Below are 25,929 nucleotides of genomic sequence, written 5' to 3' on the forward strand. Positions count from 1 at the left end.
CCTATGTCCTTGGATCTGTACGGAGGTGAAACGTGTAACAGTTTATTTCTTGGCAGGCCACAGACTCACAGCAGCGAGTGAAAAGTTTATTTCTTGTGATCTATAGATGTGCGTATGATTCAGGGGTTCCCAAACTTAGTCCTCATTTTCAAGACTATCCATGCTTGTGCATAGATTGTATAATCAAATTGACTGAGGTACTAATTAAGTCACTTGTGCTAAAGAATGGATATCCTGAAAACCTGGACTGTTGGGGTGTCTTGAGGACCGAGTTTGGGGACCACTGGCCTATTTTATTTCTTAAAATATATACATTTAATTAAAAAAGGGGGTTTTATTGAAAAAAAATAAAAACATTATAAAAATATAAAAATTATATTAATTGGGAGATGACTGATAAAGTTTAATGAGGTACTGATTGTATTAACTTGAGCACTCAATTAATTTGAAAAGTTAACCCCTATGGTATACATGGTATGTGATCCCCATCCACATTGGTCCTAAAACATAATAGTATTTTGCTAAGTATTCAAAAGTTCTAACTTTAATCTTTTTTTCTTATCAACAGTTTTATTTTAAACAAGTAATTATTTTTAATGTCTTTAAATACATATTTCCACCTTAAAATTCTATCTTCTAACAATATTTAATGTCTTTTTTTTTCTGTTGCTAAACTATGACACATTGGACTTGGCTCGAGATGCTGAACATCTGGAAACCAAATGTTCCATTGGATAAAAAAGAGCAAGATCAGACAACAGATCCCATAGTCTGCGCCAGGAGGAGAGACAGCACGATGCTGCTAGTGCTTGGTGTACTGCTGCAGTTGGTGGCTGCAACATGGGCACAACATGATTACTACTACTCACATCAAGACTATGAAAATGATGATCAATGGGTTAATCTTTTTAGGCAAGGATATAATTTCCAATGCCCCCATGGACAGGTGGTAGTCGCAATAAGAAGCACATTTAGCAAAAAAGAAGGATCAGATAGACGATGGAACTATGGATGTATGCAAACACCTTATGAGCTTGGGGAACCTACAGAATGTTGGTGGGAAGATATTAACAGAGCTGGAATGGAATGGTAAGAGATTATCATACAGCAGTTCTCCATTGGTTTGTGCTTTCAAATGCTTAATGCACACAGGAATCTGTCATTAGAGCTAATTTACTAACATTGCATTTAGGTAAACCATGGCAACTAATAAAACACTTGGGGGTATATTTACTAAATGGTGTTTTTAAAAACTTACTGCTTATTGGTGGTTCTGTCCATGAGCTTTAAAAGGGCAAAAATATCATACCTCCCAGCTGCAGCTCCCGGAGCGTTGGGCATGCCCCCAGCATTATGAAAATGGGGGTGTGGCTCGTGGCTTTCCCACAAGACCATGTCCCTTGCCATCAGGCCATGACACCTTTTCTGGGACCTTCGATGCATACCTAAATCCTGATGCATTGAATATTATTGCCCTTTTAAATCCCACAGCCAAAACTGCCAATAAGCAAAGCTACCGCTTAGTACATAAACCCCTTGCTGTCATTGCCTATTTGTACTATCCAGATTAAAGTTAGTTTTAGTAAATAATAGTATATAATCCTTTTACGTATTTACCACCAGTAATTATGTGTGCTGTTTTTTGTTCACTATTTAAAAATAATGATTATCTGGTAGAGGACCTTACTAATGCACCAATCCCCTGTTCATCTGACATGCTAGGATTGGCACTGTTTAATCTGCAGGTGATTCCAGTGTACAGTATACTGTACATCAACTTGACGTCAAGAACTGCATAGTGACAATTGTAGGACTGGTAGCCCCTGCTGTCAGGAGGCAGTTTTAATGGATATTTTTATTAAATTAATCTAAAGAAGTTAATATTGTTTTAGTCCTAAAACCCTAAATACTACTAATGGCCTAATCATGTGATGGTTATATACACAATCCCGAAGTAATGTACTTTTTGTAGACCTGTTGGCTCTGATTGATGACAATGTAATCCATAACGTATGCTTTGTCTCTTGTAAATGAAACAATGAAGTAACTTTCATAAAGATAAACATTATTCTTATACAAAATATAATCCCAACTTTTTGACCATTTTATTGACAATGCTTCTCCTTTACCAATACGGGACTACATACTGTTCATATAAACCAAAACTACTACTCTAGCACATATGCTTAGGAGTATGTTTTTTTCTTTTGTCTCAGAGTATTTACACAATAGGCAACATAACATCATACTTTCTTCATCCCCTTTGTTATGACGTTTCTATTGCTCCATCACTAATGATGTTTGCAGAAATAACAACCATTTTGTGACAAATATTTATGACCTTATGAGCAAACACTAATGAAAATAATTTATTTTAATATATAACAAATTATATTTTTTGTTGTTGAAGAGTTTCTTTTCTCTCACTTACATTCTTCCACTTTAGAAATAAATGGCCATTAAGCAATACATTGCTATTTTATGAACATTTGTATCATTTGTTGCGTTCTTAGGATTGTGAGACCTTTTAGCTACAGCTATGGATGATTATCTGCGTTTTATATTTTGCAGAGGTTTGTATTAATTCCTGTGTCTAATATTACACTAACCACCCCCTCCTCCTCCTCCTCCAATATTAACATCAAATTTGTCTTATCTGGTAAGTCCCTACTGAGAGGTCTATGTACTAAGCCTTGGAGAGAGATAAAGTGGGTTTAGATAAAGTACCAACCATTCAGCTCCTGTCATTTTTCAAACACAGCCTGTAACATGACAGGAGCTGATTAGTTGGTACTTTATCTCCACCCACTTTATCTCTCTCCAAGGCTAAGTACATAGACCACTGAAAGATAGTGATCTGTGTTTATGGGCCATATTTATTATGTTAATTGTCGGGGGCTGGGTGGCCCCCAATAATTAACATTCATACTCATGGTGAACGCCCGAGACAGCTGATCCGACAATTATCTGTCTCCTTGAATCTTTTCACTGATAGTTTTGTAGCAGTGAAAATTAGATCTGCCAAGTCTGACTCGGCAGTGCTAGTGCGTCTGCATGAACTAGGGTTCACACAGGCGCACAAAGCCCCTGCGTCCGGTGAAAAGAGCCAGACAGGGGCGGATAACCCGGGACTCCTTTCCATAGGGAAGGAGCGGGGTTACGGGAGCAAATGGCATCTGAAGATGGCAAATGTTCCCACAGTCAGGGCTGCCATCAGAAATTATGGGACCCGGGACTGACAGAACAGACAGAGCCCCCCCCCCCATTATTCAATGCAGTCTGTTTACGGCGCGCCCTGCCTTTTTTTTATATATATATCACCTCACTCCCCCCCCCGTGAATGCACCTCACTCTCCCCCCCGTGAATGCACCTCACTCTCCCCCCCTTGAATGCACCTCACTCTCCACCCCTTGAATGCACCTCACTCTCCCCCCCGTGAATGCACCTCACTCTCCCCCCCTTGAATGCACCTCACTCTCCCCCCCTTGAATGCAGTCTGTGCACGGTCAGCAGTGCGTCCACGGTCCGACTCCTGCCTTTTTTTTATTACCTCCCCCCCCGGTTATTGTGCGCAATTTCCCCACTTACCTTGTTTGCGATGAGATCCGGCGGCGGCTACTTCCTCCACGGTCCACTGCAACTCCTCTTCTTGATCACCGGCTCCTCCGACGTCGACCTTGTCCTCCGGTGGCGTGCGTGATGTCATGACGTCACACGCGCTGACTCCAAAACAAGCTTTATTGAAAGCTTGTTTTGGAGTCAGACTATGCCACTATAAGTTGGTGGAGGAGTGGCCCGAGCGGGCCGGGCTGCCTCCTCTAGCTCCATCAGTAGTAACGGGGATGGGTCGGCGGGCGGTAGCAGCGGCGGCAGGGCCCTCTTCCCTCTCTTCAAGGGGGTAATTCAGGCTGCAGGCTCTGCAAAGGTGTGGTAGCGGACGGGCCCCGGCGGGCCCCCCCCCCTGGTGCAGCCAGAGGCCGGGCCCGGGACTCCAGTCCCGGCAGTCCCCCCCCTGATGGCGGCCCTGCCCACAGTCAAGCATTTTTATTACTTTAGGTCTCCATACTCATGTATGGGGACAGCGGGCCAGATCAGGAGTGAAAAGTTAGCAGGAGATATCTGAGATATCTCCTGCATTACCTTTATTATGAATAGCCCTGACACTTCATTTCTACAAAAGTAGGTGACAATGTTCATTTTCGCTTACTTTTGTAGAAATGAAGTGATAATTAATATGGCCCTACTGTATATCTGTTTGGTTCTGTGATATTGTTGTTTCTGTGTATTTTGTATACTAGGCTTGCAAGGAGAAGTAGAGAAACATTGCAGCAAGGGTTGGATGAGACCTGCAGTGACTCACAGGAAGATGTACACTGTTAGGCATATACTGTAGAACATGCAGAGGTTAATGTAATAGCTGTGAGACTTTGGCGAGTGAGTTGCTATATTTAAAGCAGCAACTTTTAAATCACAGAAATCCTGCAGCTCGAAGGCTATTACATTTACCCCGCAATCTTCCTCTGCTACATTCAGTCTATGAATTATCTTTCAGTGACAAATCATATATTGATCTGTAAACAGACTGTAATACTTTAAAATTTATTAACCTACTTATATGCATGGCTTCAGGGATTGGGGTTATCTTTTAAAATTATCGATATTTCTGAGAACCATTTAAAATGTATACACCAGTAATTTATTCCCATTTATAATATATACTTTCTGGGAATTGTATATAAGTGCTAGCGATATGTTAGCTACATGGACTCAGTATGGCCGGCGGTTCAAATCCTGACAGCGGCAGCCCGACAAGGATGAAAATTCTGATCGTCGCAAGGTAAGTATTCACTAAACAATGCTATTCCCTAACCCTCCCTTAGGGGTTCCTAACCCTAACCTCCCCCCTAAGTGCCTAACCCTAATCCCCCCTCTAAATGCTTAATTCTAACCCTCCCCTTCCCCGCCGCCTGAACCTAAGTCCCCCGGGGGATGCCTAACCCTAACCCCCCCTTCCCCTAACCTAAAACTAACCTCCCGGGGGGGTGCCTAACCCTAAGTCCCTCCCCGGGAACCCTAAACCTAACCCACCGGACTGTCCGTGCCCGTCGTCCAGCTAACCTTCGATTGGCAAGCCGGGTGTCGGTCTCCCGGTGTAGGAAAAATGACAGGCAGGGCCGGTTCTATGATTACGCATGGTACATAGTGAAGGGCGGCGTGGCCGCGACCATGCTGATTTGTAAACAATAGCCACAGCTGCACCGCGGTCCTAATGGGCGGCCATCCGATGGCTTGTATAGGGTGGCCGCTGCAGGCCCGAATAACCCTCCCAGTAACTCCTCCCCCGTGAGTGGCGCCTCCCCTGACTGCTCGTGACATATCAATTACTGAGCCTGATGACGCTGCGGTGCGATTACGCACAACGCTGCGCCGGCCCTTCTGTCCCTGCCTCCTTCGTCTGCCCGGGGATCCACTACCGATAACCTGAGGGGACGAGCCAAGAGATGGAGAGGGGCCAATAGGGAATGCTATCCTCCCCCGTGTGGCTTAACCCACCAGGGACATGGCCATCGCTGATTAATAGCGCCCCATTGCTAAAACCTGGTGGTCTAGTGGAGGTGTGGAGACAACCATGCCCCACTGCCGGAGGCTTCCCTCAGGGAACTGCCTTACCTGTCCCCAATGCGACTGGCTGCGGCTCTGTGTTGGATCCACTATCAAGGGGCTAGCCGCGGCCACCTAAGAGGAGGCTGAAGAGCAGACTGAGGCAAGGGAAGTTGCTGCAGTGTAAGCCCAAGCAGCAAGTATAGCAGCAGTACCACCAGTGTCTGCTCTGCAGACTGCAGGCATCCTTCCCTGAGAGACAATTTTATGGTAAGTCGACGTTTACTTTATTTGGTTTATTTATATGTGTGTGTGTGTGTGTGTGTATATATACTGTATATATATATATGTTGTGTGTGTATATTATATATATATATATATATATATATATATATTTATATATATATATACACACACACACACACACACACATATACACATACAATATGCAGAAAAGGTGGATGGCCCTCTGGAGACTTTTACAAGAAAAAAATTCACCACACTGTCACAGCATAAGTGTTTCTGACGTTTTTGCCTTAATAACCTTCTTCAGAAGTGGAAACGTCAGACACACTTATGCTATGACAGTGTGGTGATTTTTTTTCTTGTAAAAGTCCCATGAGTGCCGTCCATCTTCTCTGCATTTGTTTATTATTTTTCGGAAGGTACCTGGGCATCTACACTGCTCTTCACAGCTGGAGTGCCGAACTCTGTGCATTTATATCAACATTCATATACTAGCGGAATCAGGGGAGGGATATGTGCTTGTGATGGTTGAGGGTAGTGGGACCGAAGGTGGTAGAGGGGGTCCCCTGGAGACACCAGTGCACAGGGCCCCAGGTTTCTGTTGCTGGCCCTGCGAGTAGCTATATTGGCGGGGCGCCAGCGCCAATCTATTGGTGGCCATACACAGTGAGATTCAAAGTTGGTAAGATCAGTTGTACGATTTCCCTTGAAATTCTTCATAAAATGTGGTCAAATGGTGTACGATTGATAATTAAGATCATAGGATAAGATGCATATAAGTGAATCAGGTTGTACTCAAAAGATAGTAGGTCTCTCTGCAAAACCATTTCATCTGCGATCCAACTAGACGATGGCGGGGACGCGCATCGGGGTCGCAGAAGACACAAAATACACATATTTTCATAAGATTGGTCTGTCCAACCTGTGCCCAAATCGTGTGAAAAATCGTCCTGTGTATGGCCAGCATATCTGTTGTGTTGTCACTCAGTACAGTACTGTGGGCTGGAGCGCCAGGGTCTCCAGGCGCTGTCACCGGGATTCGGGAATGATGGGTAGGGTATTTATCCACATCCTGCCTGGCTGGTAAGTTGGTATTATAACACTGGCAGTGTGTGTCGCACTCGCAGAAAAATACTCAAATCAAGTGATGAGGTGCTGGCCTGGCCCTGGGGCAGGGCTTAAACCTGCAAATGGAGTTTTTATAAATATATATCTATAAGATATATATCACCAAAAGTAATTTGACCGCTGGGTATCATATCATAAAGGTATATCTATCTATAGGACTTAAACATGGCAATAGTGTGGTTTTATAGATATAGCTATATCTATAAAACCACACCATTAGCATGTTTAAGCCCTATAGATAGATATATAGATACAGCTATATGATAGCCTAGAGGCATATTATTTTTGGTGAGGATATATAACATAGATATATCTATATCTGTAGATAGATATAGCTGTAGTTAGGCCATGCCCCATCTTTGGGATTTACAGTAGCAAATAAAAATGTGAGGTATATAATACATACATCCTGTATATACGTATACACATGTGTATGCAGGGCCGGCCGGCCCATTACGCCAGGTACGCATCCGCGTATGGCACCAAGCTTGAAGGGCGGCCACATCATCTCCTGTGTCCCACTGTAGTCCCACACAGCCGCCAGGTGCCGGCATTACAATGAGTCACACTGACTCATTATATGCCGCTGTGCAGTCAGCTGCCAGTGCCTGTCTCCCCAGAGTGACACAGCTTAGTTACAAGAGCTGGATGGGGAGGAGGAGCCGCGCTCTCCTCCGCTCCTCCCCTTTTCACGTTCCAACCCCAGCTTCCTCTCTCTCTGAGGCTGTACTGGACGTCGGAGATCTGATGTCATGATCACGTTACCACCACCAGCGTTAAATGAGGTCCGAGGAGGAGCGCTGCAGTTCTGCCCCCAGGTAAGGAAATTGATATACCCTGTATGGCTGTCACCCTGTCCCTGTCACCCATTGGTCATTCTCTCCCTGTCACCCACTGCTTTCACCCTTTTCTTAAGTAACCCTCTCCCTGTCGTCACCCTTTACCTGTCACCTAGTGATGCTGACCTCTCACCCAGTGCTCTTACCCTCTCCCTGTCTCCTAGTGTTGTCACCCTCTCCCTCTCACCCAGTGCTGTCACCCTCTCCCTGCTGTTACCCAGTGCTGTCATCCTCTCCCCATCGTCAGGGCCGGTTCTCCCATTACGCATGGTACACAGCTGCGTAAGGCGCCACATAGTGAAGGGCGCCTCAGCTGCGTACCACGCGGGCCGCGGTGCAGACTGTGTCTCTGTGACGGAGTTCGGTCAGCGCTACACAGCACAAACACACAGCCGCCGGCGCCGGCAGCTGTGTGTTTGCTTTAGCAGCTGATGAGAGTCAGACAGACTCTCATCGGCTGCTGCTCCCACTGCCAGAGCCGGACATCTTCCGGCTCCCGCAGTGGGTAATGGGAGTGACGTCATGACGTGATGTCGCTCCCATAATGCAAAGCGGCGGACGGAGGAGCTGGGATCGGCGGCGGGACCAGGACCAGGAGCGAGTTTCAGGTAAGTGGGTTTTTTTTAATTTTCATTACGTCTCTACTGTGGGGGCGCTACAAGGGGGGATTACTAGGGGGGAATACTACTTATGACACTACAGGGGGGAATACTACTGGGGGGCGCTACAAAGGGGGATTACTAGGGGGGGGATACTACTGGGGACACTACAGGGGGCACTACAAGGGGGAATACTACTGGGGACACTACAGGGGGTAATACTACTGGGGGCACTTCAAGGGGGATTACTATGGGGGTAATACTACTGGGGACACTACAGGGGGTAATACTACTGGGGACACTACAGGGGGTAATACTACTGGGGACACTACAGGGGGTAATAGTACTGGGGACACTACAGGGGTAATACTACTGGGGGCACTACAGGGGGTAACTACTGGGGGCACTACAGGGGGGGAATACTACTGGGGGCACTACAAGGGGGGGATTACTACTGGGGGCACTACAAGGGAGGGATTACTACTGGGGGCACTACAAGGGGGGGATTACTACTAGGGGCACTACAAGGGGGGGGACCACTACTGGGGCACTATATAAAGGGCACTGCATAGTGGGTACCACTACTGGGGGCACTGCATGGGGGGGGAGTACTACCGGGGCACTATATAAGCGGAATACTACTGGGGGCACAAGGGGCACTGCACAGGGGGGACCACTACCGGGGGCACTGTAAAAGGGGCACTGCATAGGGGGTACCACTACTGGGGGCACTGCATAGGGGGACTACTACTGGGGGCACTATATAAGGGGAATACTACTTGGAGCACAAGGGGCACTGCACAGGGGGGACCACTACCGGTGGCATTGTAAAAGGGGCACTGCATAGGGGGGCGCCAAAAAATATACTTGCCTACCAAAAAATTTGGGCTAGGGCCGGCCCTGCCCATCGTCACCCTCTCCCTGTCACCCAGTGCTGTCATTCTCTCCCTATCGTCATCCTCTCCCTGTCACCCAGTGCTGTCATCCTCTCCCTATCTTCATCCTCTCCCTGTCACCCAGTGCTTTCATCCTCAAAAAAAAATCAGGCTTGGGCCGGTCATGGTCACAGGTGTCGGGATTTCGACGCCTGTCATTTACCCCAGCCAGGATTATACAGTCGAGAAGCCGGCGGTTGGGATTCCATCCATCGGCTTCCCGACTGTTTCCCAGCTACACATGTTATTGCAGTCAATAAGTAAAAGTGAACGGAGATAACGTGAGTGACGACTGGTAATCATTATATGGGAAAGGACAGAGGGGATAATATAATGTGGCACATTTAGAGGGGCTGACTTAGATTTGCACACAAGTCCTCTCTGCAGATGAAGAACTTGTGCTTGCGTCAAAGCTTGCATATGGTGAGCAACTATGGACAATTCAGAGTTGTATGCATCTCAGCCGCATTTCCAGTTACAGGTTAGTGGGTAGGTGACAACTGGGCAGTTGCATGTAGGATAAATGTGTCATGGATGTCTCGACAGAATTGCGGGCTATTCAGAGTGGTGTGTACGTAGAGATATGTCAGACATCAGACGGATCTCTGATACCAAGGGTAGGACTTGTGCAAATGGATGCGGATAGTGATATCGGCTACTTCAACAAGCAGATGTATAGGGAGCGGTGCCATAGGTGTGGCCAACTGTACATAAAGGAGGAGATCTGCATTTATTTCCAAGCATGCAATGAGGCCGCAGATGCTGCAAAATTGCGTACTGCGTTGAATCGGGCCCTTAGTCTGTGCAGTATGAGCTGTATGCCAATGTGATGAGCTAGATATTCTTCTAAGCCCTGTTTGTTTCCTGCAGGGCTGTAGCTAGGATGGTGCAGCCGATGCCGTCGCACAGAGCGCAGCTGCTCTGGGGGCGGAACCGGCCACATCGGCAATATCTATTTGCTTGACGCCCGCTTGTATATTGTTACTAGCGGAGCGCCCGCCGCCCGGTGGCTCAGCTCCTTCTCAAAGGCACTGGCCAGCCGGACTGTGTGGGGCCGAAGGGTGTTTATAGCCCCGCCCCCGAGTCACATGTCATTTACCGGCTATTATAGCAGGCACTGGCAGCCTGCCAGCCCAGCACCTGTCAACAGTCCGCAGCGCGGAGGAGCGCTCACAAGACAAAGCTCCTCCAGTCACCACATAGGTGGTGCATCATCTTTAGCTCCGGTCTCCTCCTGGCTCCTGTAGAACTGTGTGGCCATTTCCTCCCTCTACAGCAGCAGCAGTAGTAAGTAACCCTCTCTCCCCTGGCCACTAAAGCCAAATGGTGAAGCAGCAGGTAGAGATGGAGCAAAGAAAGGGGGGTTAGTACAGGGCTAGGGAGAGGGTGCTGACATCTAGTAATAAATGGTTGCACACAGATGCCCCCCGCAGTTCCATTCATGCCTGCACCCTGTAACTACAACCCCTGGACCCTGTGCCACTCCTGGACCTTCCACCCCTTTACAGTGTAACTGTTCCCCCTGCAGCTGAAACCCCCACACCCTGCAACTGCCCTACCTGCAACTATCACCATTGCACACTGTTACTGCACCCATGCAACTGCCACCTCTGCACCCTGTAATAGCCCTCATGCAAGTTACACCCTTGCATCCTGTAACTCCCACCCTACACCGTGTAACTATCACCCATGCAAGTGACACCCCTGCACCTGTAATCGCCCTCATGCAAGTTACACCCCTGCACCCTATAAGTGCATCCTGTAACTCCCACCCTGCACCGTGTAACTATCACCCATGCATGTGACACCCCTGCACCCACATCCATGCAACTATACCCCTGCATGCAATAAGTGCACCCACGTACATCTGCACCTATGCATCCTGTAACTGCCCCGCTACACCCTGTAACTGCCCCCAATGCAAGTGTTATACCCCTACACCCTTCAACTTTCCAACCTTCTCCTTGTAACTGCGAGTGGCATTACTGTGTGGCATAATGTGTTAGGGGAATTACTGTGTAACAGAATGCGTACGGGGCATTACTGTGTGAAATAATGTAAAAGGGGATTACTGGGTGGTATAACGTGTAAGGGGCATTACTGTGTGGAATATATAAGGAGTACTACTGTGTGGTGTAACGTGATTAAGGGACAATACTGTGTTGTGTCATTTAAATTGGGATTACTATTGTGTCCCATCCCTGTGAGACCATGTCCCTTTTTTTGGCCGAGGGGGTGGGGGTGGGGGGGCGCCAATGCGTTTTCTAGCACAGGGCACCAAAATGTCTAGTGACGGCTCTGGTTTCCTGTGTAGTCATACCTCATTCATTTGGCAGCAGAGACCAGCGTCCGGAGAGTGTTTGGTTGTCTCTGGACTATTGGGCAGCTACTGTAGCACTGTAGTAGTTAGATAAAACAAAATTAATATATGGTATTTTTTTTGTGGCTTGCTAACATTATTGCTCTCGGCTTTGATTCCAAATGTATTAATGTAAGTACATGCAAAACATACTGAGCAGCATATGATTAGTATGGGTGTAAATTGAATAAGGTGGCATTTACCATTGGCAAATTTATATCATTCTTTTTTTATTTACCATATCAGGGAGATCAGGGTCTCTCTTATGGATTCACCAGATGAAATCCAGTTTGTTTAAAGGGTGATTATTAAATTAATTGAATTCCAAACTGTGGTCCTGGTTCACTGCCGATCGCAACTGCAAGAGTGATTACGCCACGCAGTCTCACTGCGATAATATGCTAATCCACTATGCCGTTGCAGCACAACACAAGGATGCCCACCTTACCTTACATACATCTGTAATGTTCAGCAAGACTGCAAAACCATCCGTACTATCGAGTATCATCGGAGCCTCACGCACTCTTGCACAAGCTCAGACCTCAGACTCAGGAATTGCTAACTTCATCGCACGCTATGGGTCCCCAAGCTGCAGTGGATAATTTATGCATGTCCCTGTAACGGTGTTCAAATGCACTGGCACACCTGCGTATCGCCGACCACCCCCCTGTCACCACCCCCGAATGGTGCTTCCTGTCAGTCGCTCTGCGATGGGTCTGCGTAGTCCTGATTGCAGTGGTTGGTTCGTGCACTGTGATGCATATGCATGTGCAGAACGCAACAACCGGCCGATTGCGTGCATAATGGGCCCTATGTCATTTATATAAAGTTAAACTCATAACATACTGTATATATTGTTTTTTGTACAACAGAAGTAAGCTAAGATGTGAGTTAGCACACACAATGACTCAGCCATTGCAGGGGTGTTTCTGCTTTCCACAAAACCAGTGATTCACACAGCATTTTCAAGCTGAAACCTGTCATATCCCAAAGTCATAATCGAAATGGATAATTCAGAAGAACTGTTGTGTGAAAGGATAAGTAATTTTAGTGCTAAATATATATAAGGCCTATTTATGCATATCAGTTGTTTATCATATGATACCGATCTCCTGTAGATTACACAAATCCCTGCTCCCTGTTGGTTATACTTTGATTAATGTGAATGAATAATGTTTTCCAGTTTAAAGTTTCTCTAATAGAAGTGACCAACAACAAGCTCTGGGTTTCAAATTCAAAAGATCCTGGCATGCATCATCTAACTGCATTGCAAGACGAATGTGTGCGAAGACCTGGAAAGTATGTTATGGTAGATGCTAATTTTACCAATTGCATTGTGGGATCTGGTCAAACATCAATGGGCTGAAATGCCTCTAAAGGTGCCCATACACGATGTGATTTTTTACACGATTTGGCAGTACTTCCCGAATGAGAGCTCAGTGGCAGGGTAACACTATGGAAACCCCGCCACTGAGCGCTCAATGGCTGAGAGAGGCGATCCTTCCGCCTCTCAGCCAATGAGCAGTTCCCACCATTGAAGTCACCGCGTGCTCACTGCGATGGCTTCCTGATCACAGCGGCCGGTTCGTGCATGTACACTGCGATTCATATGCATGTACAGAGCACAAACAATCCAACCTGAATAAGACCCAGAGTACATTCTAGTGAATTCTATAGAATACATAAAATATTCGGGACCAGTTATGCAAAATGGAGAGCATTCTATTTATTGATTTAAAATACACAAAGCATTTATTGGATATGCTATTTATCAGCCTATGGATGTATGGATGACAACAACAGTATTGTACTCATTTCATATTTTAGATAACAAATTACCCTGATGGTGCTCTATCCCTTATTTGAATTTTGGACTGAGCTGCAGCCCCACCTCTGGAACTGACAATGCTATAATACCAAGTTTGGCAGGAATATCAGAAAATAGGATAGTTACTTGACAGAACAGACCTAATTGATCTGAGTAGACCAAACAGGGAAGCTGTCATCAAGACATGTTTCAATCTGGACCCAGCTGTGAGGTGGCACAATATTCAATTAACTGGGGGTCACTGTTCGAGTCTCGAACCAGTTCAGTAAATCAGTTATAAAGTTTTAAGATTCATAGGAATTTTTTAAATGTTAGAACTTGTTAAAAAAATCAAAAAAGCTAATTTGCACTCGTGAGCCACTGTGGATTTGCAAAGTCTAATGCAGTGGTTCTCAAACTCGGTCCTCAGGACCCCGCACAGTTCATATTTTCCAGGTCACCCAGCAGGTGCACAGGTGTAGTCATTACTCACTGACACATTTTAAAAGATCCACAGATGGAGGTAATTATTTCACTTGTGATTCTGTGAGGAGACCTGGAAAACATGCACTGTTTGGGGTCCTGAGGACCGAGTTTGAGAACCTGTGGTCTAATGAGCAAGGTTGAAGGGGACAGCTGGCGTAATTAATAATTATTTGGTATCCTGGCATGTCCAGGGCTAGCATGATATAGAAGCTTTGAAGATACTTCTCCAATAGGGAGGAGTCCACATACTTTAGGGTAGTTTGTATCGACAGTGTAAATCCGGCAAAGTATTAAGGTCATATTGAACATTTTGTATATTTTGGCCTATCATTTGCGGGAAATGGACTACTTTGTCCTTTTTACTCTCAAACTTGTGTAAGAGGGACATGCATGGTGTCGCCTGCTGCGTCGAAACTGGATTCTGACACGAAGGAGGAGGTCTAGGAGAAAGAGAGGATGTGAGAGCTGTTCTTCCACAAGCTGACTCACATGCTCTATCGAACAGGGAACCACTCACATGCAAGGATCCGGTTTATGTGAAAATCAACACTGGCACTTGTGGTCTCAGATCCCGAGTCTCACCTATGGGCACTTTTGCACCTATGGGTACTTGACCACCAGATGAAACTCAACATTGCACTGGAGTGCATGGCTCATTGGAGGGCATAAAAAGAGGAAATACCGCGCTAATTAAAGAATATACAAATATCTAATAAATAATCAGATATACATAAAACATAACATAAATATGCAAGGTAAAAGATGAAACACATAAATAAATACAAATAATAAAAATAGTAATGATTGAATTGTATAAAGTTGTCAAGCTGTACTGTGTCCCGGACAATGCATCTATAGTTTGTAACTTGATAAACAGTCAAGTGCAACAGTTGCAATATTGTGACTCAGAAGTGAATAAATAGTACCTGTGTTGGTAACAAAGTGTCCACTGTGCTGTAATGATGTCCGTGTAGAGTGAATGACACGGAACTGAAGATGTTACCACAAGCCGCTGTATACGGAGGTAACCTTGGAGCATCACAATGGTAGGTCTATAGAAGGTGAAATAATGAGAGGCGACCAGCATGGAGGTCTCAGGCTAGTAGGGTGATCCGGTATTCACTCCGTGTCCGACTCACATGTGGTGTGAGAGAGCCATTTGGATGGACAGAGCCTGTAGCGGTGTTGGGGACAGATGGAGCGTGTGGAAGAAGGTGCGGCCGCGACTTGTTAGAAATCCCCACACCACAAGGACAAGCGGCAGGTGCAGGACAGGTACTGGTAGCATGAGGCCGGAGACAGCAGGAGTGTCAATGGGACAGAGGGCAGTAACGCGTTTCGCCCCGGTCCCAGGACTTTTTCAATCTAAATGCCCATAATGAAGGTCCCTCCCTTGGTTTGTAGATTGGAGTGCATAGACAGGGATATACAAACAAACACTGATGGTTCTCACTGTGACTTTCCTTGATCTTTGTCCACTCACTCTCATACAGATCCCTATCCTAAACTATGATGTGTCACACTACTACACTTATGTATATTAACAACAACCCTCAACTCTTTAACACAACCTATAGTACACAGTTTATTCTAGCAAAGTTACTCTGCACGGATATAGCATTCCTAATAATTACAGATCACAATGTTAAATAATGACACTGTTTCTTTAAATGTTTTTATTACCTGCCTACAGAGAGCTGGCCAGCTCCTTCTCTAATGCTGGGGGTATGGCAACTGCTGGTGAGCAACGCTAGGGAAGTGGGTGCCTGACAGTTTTCCCTTGAGAGGGAAAGGATACTACCGGAGGGTGAGAGCAAAAAGTTGCCCACACTCTATCCTTTTAACTGCGCCTGCTGCCCAGGTTTACCAGCGGGACACTTTACAATTAACTGGGCCTGATGCCCAAACATATCAATTGGGGTACTGGACTGCCGCAGCCAAATTGGCTCTTCCACGTTACGTGGGCAGGTTGGGCCATGGCGCGGCTAGCCGCAATTGGCTGACCGCGATTAGCATGCCATGGCAGGCACCATATTCAAACTGGTGCCGCATCAAGGCTACCAGGTGGCGAGCTTCAATCAGCTCACACCCCAAGCTAAGTCTCACCCGCTGCTGCTATTTACTCGGACAGCATTTGGGACAAACATACTGTCCCAGCACTGCCCACTGATGTGTCCCGCTAGGGACACATCTCCTTGCACACCTCTCTATTCTGGTGCTGGGATCAGACACTTGATACCAGTGCTGGTTACTGCACTGGAGTACATCTCCACATCTACATATACATGAGTCCATTTTCTACCAGGAATCCACAGTACCTTGGACATGGTATTGTTACCAGTGTCACAGTGCAGATCACAGAGGATCCGTACATACTGTCCTGTCTGATGGAACATAAAATTAGCACAGTCACTTGATAAAATACCTAAACACCTTGTTCGGCTGCCAGAAAAGTGCTCCAGAGCACTCTAATTGCGCCACCTCCTCCACCCCCCCAACCACTTGTGCTTCAGCTGAAAACAATTGTGTCGTCAGGTGCTGGATCTTCTAACAACATGGGTTGGTAGTGCTACATTTCCTTCCCTGCAGCTATCTCTGGCAGTCAATCATATATTTGGAAAGGAAACCGAGTGCTATTTTGGGAAAGCATAAAAATGCGGAGAGGAGCATTGTGCAAAAGTTTAAATGTCACATCAAAAGGCCAAACTACTATGCTTAGGACCACAGCTTTAATTAAATGAATATTTTTTGGTATTCTCCTATAATACTGTTTGGTTTAGCTTATTTATGAATCAAATTAAATTATGACAGACTTGGCAAGTCGTGACCACACTTATTACTTGTTACACTTCTGCATGTTTGAAGTTTTTTTTTACATTGAACCAAGAGTTTCTAGAAATGAGCCTCCATTAAATGTATAGAATGAGATTAAAGGATTTATTTACTAATACTCCTTTTATACCAATGTCCTGGGTCTGACCCAGGATTTGGAACACATTTCTGACCCGGTTCAGACCCGGGACAGACCCCTTTTACACTGAGGCGCCGACCCGGGCACCGTTCACACTGGAGCAGGATTACCACTGGCCCGGCTCTTCCGGTGCAGATGAGCAGCTCTTCTTCCCCTCCCTCCCCCTCCCCTCTTATCTCACTCCGCAGCGATCCAGAGGCAGGGAGAAAGGGAGGTATGCGCTGTTCCGTGCTGCTTAGCCGGCGCTAGTTGCAGTGGATGCTTGGAGATGATGTCATCTCAAAGCACCACTGAAGCCGGCCAATAAGGCGGCATGCGGCACGATCCAGGTCATCGTGACCCGGATCGTGCAATTTACATTGCAGGGTGACACAGGAACGACCCATGGTCAACCCTGCAAACTACCTGAGTTGGATCCCCGGGTCCCTGGACCCAGGTGTATCTATTTACACTGACAAAAATCCCGGCTTGCAGCCCCTCGCTGTTTTGCGAGCGCTCGATTTCCGACTGCAATGACTGGTGTGCGCATGCGCATTACGACCCATACGCATGTGCAGTTGTGCGAACATCGCTCAGACCGAACGAGCGGCCGCTTACGAGAGGCTCTGAATCAGGCCCATAAACCCCTGTATATGCTGGGTTAGGATTGGTGCTAAAATCAAGTCCTTTTGAAAATGGGAATGGCTATGTGCCCATCAATACAGCAAGATGTGTGTCTTATAATGTGCCCACTCTACCAATTTCTCATTTCTATATTCTCGCACCTCAAAGTAAAAATTGGTTCCATGAAGTAAGTGCAATGGTGCCTGTACTCCATAGTTAGTTACTCTGCCCAACTCCTCCCTGGCTGGTGATCCGGCACAAATACTGGCATTTTGCGCATTAATGGAAATTTTGTCACACTTGTACAAGTTGAGGACCATAGCAGAACTGGAAAAAAGAAATCACTGCAACTCGGCTGTTTTCTACTTTGTGTGTTTTTGAGTTTTTTCAAAATATTCAACAGGCAATTTCATGCAACAGTATTATTTCAAGTGTAATCCATAAACCCAGTGCTTTCCAGTGGGGAATGACATGGTGGCGTGGGCTCAGTTCCAGTCAGAAGTGTGCAGTGTAGCTGCTAAAATGTACACTTTCCAGCACCCCCATGCTGTATGAAGGCTGAAAAGGCAGATGCCTCCAAAGTCACAGAAGAGAATGTAATAAATAAGAGGAGGAAGAACGTGTAGTTAGACGGGTCCAAGGCCAAACTCTGAGAAGAAACAATGTCTATATGCCTGCTCAGGGCCGAAACTAGGGTAGTGCGACCTGTGCCATGGCACCGCAGGGCAGGGAGCGCTGTTTGGGCCTGTAAATTTTTCTGTTTATTATCAGTCTCACTTGTAGCTTCCTCTTCTTTTAACCTCAGCATCTCCTGGCCTCCCCTATCTCTTCCCTGGCCCTTCCCCATGAGGCCATGGCCCTTTTTCAGGTGCACTATCTTATGTCCCTATTTAAAAAATGGGGGAGGGGGGCACCAATGCTCTCTCTGGCACAGGGCACCAACAAGTCTAGTTACGGCAGAAAGCCTGCACAACCCTTGCTAACGGGCTGCTGGGGAAGACAGGTAACTCAGACTGTGTGAGTTGTGTAAATACGATAGTCAGTAGGCAACAGAACCTTTGGGCCTGATTCAGAGGAGGACGGAATTGCTTAATGTTTTAATCCTGCGCATGCATCCAAGATTCACAGCACATGCATCCCGATGGTTACCCTATTACTGGTGCAACTAATTGCGCACATTGTCGGATTAGAGCCACAGCGCGTCTCAGTAGGAAGCCCATCGGCTACAGTATTAGTATCAATTTGCAGAAGTGGCTGTTACAAATGTTGTAACTGCTATTGCAATTCCGTCCATCTCCAAATCAGGCCTTTTATCACACTTTGGGCTCTATTTATTAACATTATTTTGATTAAAATAAAGTGAAAAGGGGTGTTTTCACACCCTTTTCACATTATTTTAGTATCACCTATAGTTATTATAGGGCAATTGGAGTAGAATTCGTAAAATTCTACTCCAACCCCTAAGTATCACTTATTTTTAGTAAGCAGATCGCATTTCCCATAATTGTAATGGGAAATGTGATCCGACCATGGTTACCAAAAATAAAATGTGAAAAAGATACCTAGGGAGGCCCTGTGATAATAACGCCACCTGGAGGTGGCATTATCCAGGGTCTCCCCCAGTTACCAGACTCCTGCTCCGCCCTAACGGGGACAGCAGGCCTGGTCGTCACCTGACTGAGACCCAGTGCAGTATGGGATGTCAGCTGACCGGAGCCACGGAGGACATCACCAGGGCACCGATGACTGCAGGTAAGTGTAATTAAGGGAGGTGAGGTACGCGATAGGGGGGCGGGGCTTAGCAACGGTCGTGATAAGTGTGTGGAGTGGGTTCGCACGGACACAGATTTATCGCAAGCTCTGTCCCTGCAAGGGATTTGTAGTAAATCCCTGTGATATTGCCTGAATTCGCAATGAGAATTCAGTCATTAGTATCACACTACAATCTGCATTACTAATGCGGATTGTAGTAAAAAGAGACCTTAGAAAGTGAGAGATAAGAGCGACACTTCACCTTGCAGAAAGATTCACCGGTCAGTATCATGGAACAAGCTGCATTAATAACAAACAGAGCTATTACACTTGCAGTCAAAGTTTGGTGAACAAAGGCCATCTTTCTGTAAGGAAAGGCTTCAAGACTGTTATGCCAGGAGTCTACTATAGTCAGAGAATTACTTGTCAGGAGTCCTACACTTGCTGCAAGAGAGGCACAGGTCCAGGTCCTCCACAAGCACAAACAGAAACAGCCAGAGCAATAGAAAAACCAACACACCAGCACTAAGAAAATAAGAGGTCCCTAACAGAACCCGAAGATCAAGGGAGAATCCAAGAGTGATCGAATTGTCTGCTGCATGTCCTGTTTCATTGCTGTTATTTCAGGTCTCTGCTGCTGACAGGGGCGTAAATTCATCCCAGCCGCCCGGAGGCAAGTTAGAGTTTGGTGACCCCCCCAAAAATCAAACAAAGGGAAAACAAATATGGTGTGTGTGTTTGTGTGTAAATATATACAGTCAGGTCCATAGATATTGGGACATTGACAGAATTTTCATATTTTGGCCTCTATTCACCACCACAATGGCTTTGAAACAAACAAGATGTGATTTAACTGCAGACTTTCAGATTTAATTTGAGGGTAATTACATCCAAATCAGGTGAAATGTGTAGGAATTACAACGGTTTCTATATGTGCCTCCCACTTTTTAAGGGGCCAAAAATAATGGGACAAACTAAACAATCCTATATCTAACTTTCACTTTTTAATACTTTGTTGCAAATCCTTTGCAGGCAATTACAGCCTGAAGTCTGGAACGCATAGACATCACCAGACGCTGGGTTTCATCCCTGGTGATGCTCTGCCAGGCCTCTACTGCAAATGTCTTCAGTTCCTGCTTGTTCTTGGGGCATTTTCCCTTCAGTTTTGTCTTCATCAAGTGAAATGCATGCTCAATCGGATTCAGGTCAGGGGATTGACTTGGCCATTGCATAACATTACACTTTTTAGCCTTAAAAAACTCTTTGGTTGCTTTTGCAGTATGCTTCGGGTCATTGTCCATCTGCACTGTGAAGCGCCGTCCAATGAGTTCTGAAGCATTTGACTGAATATGAGCATATAATATTGCCCGAAACACTTCAGAATTCATTCTGCTGCTTTTGTCAGCAGTCACATCATCAATAAATACAAGGGAACCAGTTCCATTGGCAGCCATACATGCCCACGCCATGACACTACCACCACCAAGCTTCAATGATGAGGTGGTATGTTTTGGATCATGAGCAGTTCCATTCCTTCTCCATACTCTTCTCTTCCCATCACTCTGGTACAAGTTGATCTTTGCCTCATCTGTCCATAGAATGTTGTTCCAGAACTGTAATGGCTTTTTTAGATGTTGTTTGGCAAATTTTAATCTGGTCTTCCTGTTTTTGTGGCTCACCAATGGTTTGCATCTTGTGGTGTACCCTCTATATTCACTCTTGTGAAGTCTTCTCTTGATTGTTGACTTTGACACATATACATCTACCTCCTGGAGAGTGTTCTTGATTTGGCCAACTGTTGTGAAGGGGTTTTTCTTCACCAGGGAAATAATTCATTTGTCATCCACCACAGTTGTTTTCCGTGGTCTTCCGGCTCTTTTGGTGTTGCTGAGCTCTCCGATGCATTCTTTCTTTTTAAGAATGTTCCAAACAGTTGATTTGGCCACACCTAATGTTTTTGCTATCTCTCTGATGGGTTTGTTTTGATTTTTCAGCCTAATGATGGCTTGCTTCACTGATAGTGACAGCTCTTTGGATCTCATATTGAGAGTTGACAGCAACTGATTCCAAATGCAAATGTCACACCTAGAATCAACTCCAGACCTTTTACCTGCTTAATTGATAATGAAATAACGAGGGAATAGTCCACACCTGTCCATGAAATAGCTTTTGAGTTGATTGTCCCATTACTTTTGGCCCCTTAAAAAGTGGGAGGCACATATTGAAACTGTTGTAATTCCTACACCGTTCACCCAATTTGGATGTAATTACCCTCAAATTAATCTGAAAGTCTGCAGTCAAAGCACATCTTGTTTGTTTCATTTCAAATCCATTGTGGTGGTGAATAGAGGCCAAAATCTGAAAATTCTGTCAATGTCCCAATACTTATGGACCTGACTGTATATTCACTTAAATAGAATATGTGAATTTGATTCTATGGGGATTAGAAGTGTATGATAATTTACATATCAGGCATAACTGTATATGAGAGAATGTTTAGCGCTGCTACGCCCCAGGGTCCTGCAAAATCATGACGCAGGGATAGTTCTCCTAAAGTTAGTGCATAAGTACAAACATATATGCAGTATTCACAATTTGTACATGTGACATCTGATGCACAGCAGGACACTAACATGTGTTTCGCTGTAGCTTTTACAAGGTTAGCCTTGGCAGCGCTGAATCAGGCACAGACACTCATTTACAATTATGCCTATGTACATTTTGTTCCAGGGCTCCAGGTACTCTGTGTGACAACGGCTCGTGGGTTAGAGTCAGACAGACTCACCGAGTTTCAGCCGAATCTGCAGCAACATATGCTGGTGAGCCACCGTTTGTTGTGATGCAGCATCAGTGGTCACCGGCAGGTGGCTCTCTGTACTGATGATCCCTGAGATAGGAGATCAGAGAAGTATCTCGGGTCCCAGTTCACTGTGCACAACAGTGGCGTATGAACCGTTGCTTGCTGCAGCGCTGTCTGGGGTTATCAGGCGGGAGCCTTTCTATACCCTATTGCAGGTGTTAGCGGGGCTCCGGGGATAGAGCCTTTCAGTGCTGCAGCAGCAGTGGGTGACTGCTGCAGTGGTCCCACTCATTTATCTCTATGAACCACATAAGTGCTGCATGCTATAGATGGAGGAGCCCCCTCAGGGCTTAGCGCCCGGAGGCAGGCGCCTCCATTGTCTCTGGGAGTTACACCCCTGGCTGCTGATATTACTGTTGCTCCCAGCACAATGCCATATGACAAGGAGAGCCACTGCATGGCATTCCAAATAGTTGATTTATATTAACAGACCCCACAAGTTTCCATAGCTGGTCATTGTTCACTGAATGAGTGAGTTATTTGCCTAACACTACACCTCCTCACACCCAGAGCTATATTCCCTCAGGGAAAAGAGGTCATTCCTTGTACTGCCTTATGCTGCTAGGACTACTTTTCCCCATACTTGCCTACTTTTGAAAAAACATTTCAGGGAGATTGTGAAAGCATCACCTATGAGTGCGCATTAAAGTGGGCGTGTACTGCTACATCTGAGAGGTGTGTCATAAAATTGATGTAAAAAGATGTAAATTAGCCCTAAAGTAGTTACTAATATCTATGTGTTGATGAAACCACACTGATAGATACTTTTCAGAAAATGCATTTAGCCATAGGGATCATTGTGCCCTATAACCAATGCAGGGAAATGCTATCTATCTCTGTTTTTTCTAGTATATAACAGCTATATAATGGGGGTAAGGTACAATGAGGGAGATTGCTGGACTCTTCAGGCAGACAGGGAGATTGCTGCTATTTCAGGGAGTCTCTCTGGCAATCAGGGAGAGTTTGCAAGTATGCTTCTACCTCACCTAATTTTACCATACAAAGAACTCAGTAGTGACTGTCATTTAAGGGACAACTTTGCTGTAGTGTAGTGTAGTGTAGTGGGTACACTACACTAGTTGAGGAATGCTATAAACCTTTCCATGTGTTGAGACCATTTTATTACTGCAACACATTCTTCAAAAATGAAGACTATAAACTTGTATATTAGGGTTATTGTCATGAGCATCGGCATACAGTATTTATTATGTCTGCACCCATTCCCGCTACCTTCTCCGATGATGTCTTCAGAATTATGACACCGGTCCCATATTTCTGACGTATTCAACAGGAATATGGCGGTAGCATAGAAGACTCAGAGCCTGATTCAGATTTGGGAATAGAGAGAGAAATAGCATTAACTGTATACCTGGACAAACCATGTTGCAATGCAAGGGGTGGAAATACATAATTTTTTTGCATGTAGTGTAAATACTGGCTGCTTTTGCATGTAGCCCACAAATACTGCACAGCTTTATTATTACTCTACAATTTACATGTTAGTTTGGACACCTCCCTCCCAAATCTAAATCTCTCTGCATATTTTAAATCTGCCCCACCTGCAGTGCAGCATGGTTTCACCAAGATGATCAGTTGTTATTCCCAACCCTGAATCAGGCCCTCAGTCACAGCTGCTAGAGTCTCTCTGTTTCTTTGCACATCTGGCGCCAGCTTTTTTTTCATCGGGAGGGGGCCCACGGGCACCTACGCATTGGCCCCCTCTAGTCTTAAAACAGTCCTGGTCATGGGGAACTACCACCAAGAGTTAATACCAGTATATTGTCACACTGCTAATTATTATTAATATTATTAAATAGATGAATGCATTTCAAATTATATTGTCAGGCTTCAATATGTGGTATATGATATTGTATTCTTCAGTTTATGTCCTGCTTCAAGGGTACCTTTTTTTTACATTTAAGCCTTAAAGCTTCACAATTATACCACAGTACACCTTTTCCTATTGCTGTATATAGAACAAACCACTTACTTACCCACACTATCCACAGCCAGGTTTAGGTCATAAGTTACCGGGCCTCTATATCATTAAGTGGCTTTTCCCTTCCCCTTTATGTGTGTGTGTTCCTGCAAGTGAGTTTAAGGTATCAGAATGTGGTGTCCTGAGGGGAAAACAGGAAAAGCAGAGAGGTGCGCAGGGTGGAGCCAGGAGGGGCAGGCGCTATAACATATATACAGTATGTTCCCAGTATGTTGCAATATACTTGCATAGCATATTCATTTTAAATAGATTCTTATGATATTTGTACAATTTAAAATTATAATTATCTATCAAAGGAAAGTATAAATAGATTTTTAAAAAATATATATTTTTTTTTAACAAAGAAATGGATGGCACAAAGAAAAACACAGCATTGTAAACTTGATAACTAGAGAGCTATATTTAATAAAGATGTAGAGAAAGACAAAAGTTAATGCTAACTGCACAGAACCTGCTTCTAGCTAATCCGTTTGCAAATTACACATATGAGAAAATAAAAAATGTATTTCTATTTCTTTTGTTTTAATTAAATAAAAGCCTCTAATTGTGTCTGGCAACTGTACAGATGTAACATCTTCCACTTATCTTTCTACCAGATGCAGAAATTATTTCTTCATCCAGAACTCGTGTTTCATTCAGTAGGTGCAGTAAATTATAAGCAAACAACAACCATTTCCTGCAAGATATGACCTGTCCAAACACCAATTAAGCAATACAAAACCCAAACATTGTTATAACTTGCTTACTGTTTGTTCTGTATGGAATACCAGTTGACTAGCGGCTGATGTTTAACTCATCACCGCCATCTATTGGAAAAGAGATAAACTTATTATTAGAGCTGTTTTTAAAATTGATGTTAACACAGAATTTTCTTACTCATTTACCTATTATAACATGCCCATGATCATAATGTTTTATTGGCATTTCGCTTAGCTGTTCAGAGATGTCAGAGTTATAATGAGGCAATATAATTTTGAGCTGATTACTGCAAGCTTGATTCTGGCCACACACATAGCGATATTTTACCCAATCTGGCCGATTCCGACACATTGGAATGACAGATCGTGTAAAATATGGCCAAATCGTGAGTAAATCGTGAGTCCCCACTCACGATCACGATGCGCGTCCCCGCTGGTCGCACATCGCATCTTCAGATCTGCCGAGCAGTAGGGCAGATCTGACAATCTAGGACACGATGCACTGTGAAACTCTGGATGCAGGAAGATCGTTTGAAGATTGGACACCAAATTGTGTGCAGATCATGTGGAGATCGTGTGCAGAGGTGCTGGGGAGAGTTTCAAGGGAAATCGTACACAAATCGTACACATCGGCTGATAGAAATTTTACAAATGAAAATGCCGAACACATTTCTGTGAATAGCACCATTTTACTGTGTAAATAAATATGTTTCTGTGCCAAGCAAGTAATATTATTTTTATTTTTTCTACATATACAGTAGTTTGGGACTTTACTAACTACATTTATTAATCATAATGTTTAGGATTTGTCATGATCTATGACCAGTGCCTTTATAAATAAATATCATTATGTCTGATGATTATATTACCATCCAAGTCTTATAAATGCAAATTATACTGTACACCACCAAAAACTTTTGTATTTTATACTATCTCTTGCCTGCAGCTTCGCTCGTGTGAATGTCTGATATTGCTCACAGGAACTAATTTTAGTTAGTTAAAAAGACAGTAGTGGCATCTAATATTGTGATGTATATTTAATATT

General features: G+C 44.8%; 1 protein-coding gene across 1 annotated transcript in view; it reads left to right on the forward strand.

Annotated features, from left to right (window-relative positions):
• Positions 1-700: 700 nt before the first annotated feature.
• The window catches only part of DPT (dermatopontin), a 53,910-nt gene continuing 28,681 nt past the window's right edge, over positions 701-25,929 (forward strand). Inside the window, exon 1 of the mRNA XM_088444922.1 lies at positions 701-1,089. Coding sequence (XP_088301048.1) covers positions 701-1,089 — 389 coding nt within the window. The remainder of the gene's footprint in view (positions 1,090-25,929) is intronic.

Source organism: Taudactylus pleione, unplaced genomic scaffold (assembly GCF_031769625.1).
Source record: "Taudactylus pleione unplaced genomic scaffold, aTauple2 ptg000374l, whole genome shotgun sequence".
In the NCBI taxonomy this organism is placed as follows: domain Eukaryota; kingdom Metazoa; phylum Chordata; class Amphibia; order Anura; family Myobatrachidae; genus Taudactylus; species Taudactylus pleione.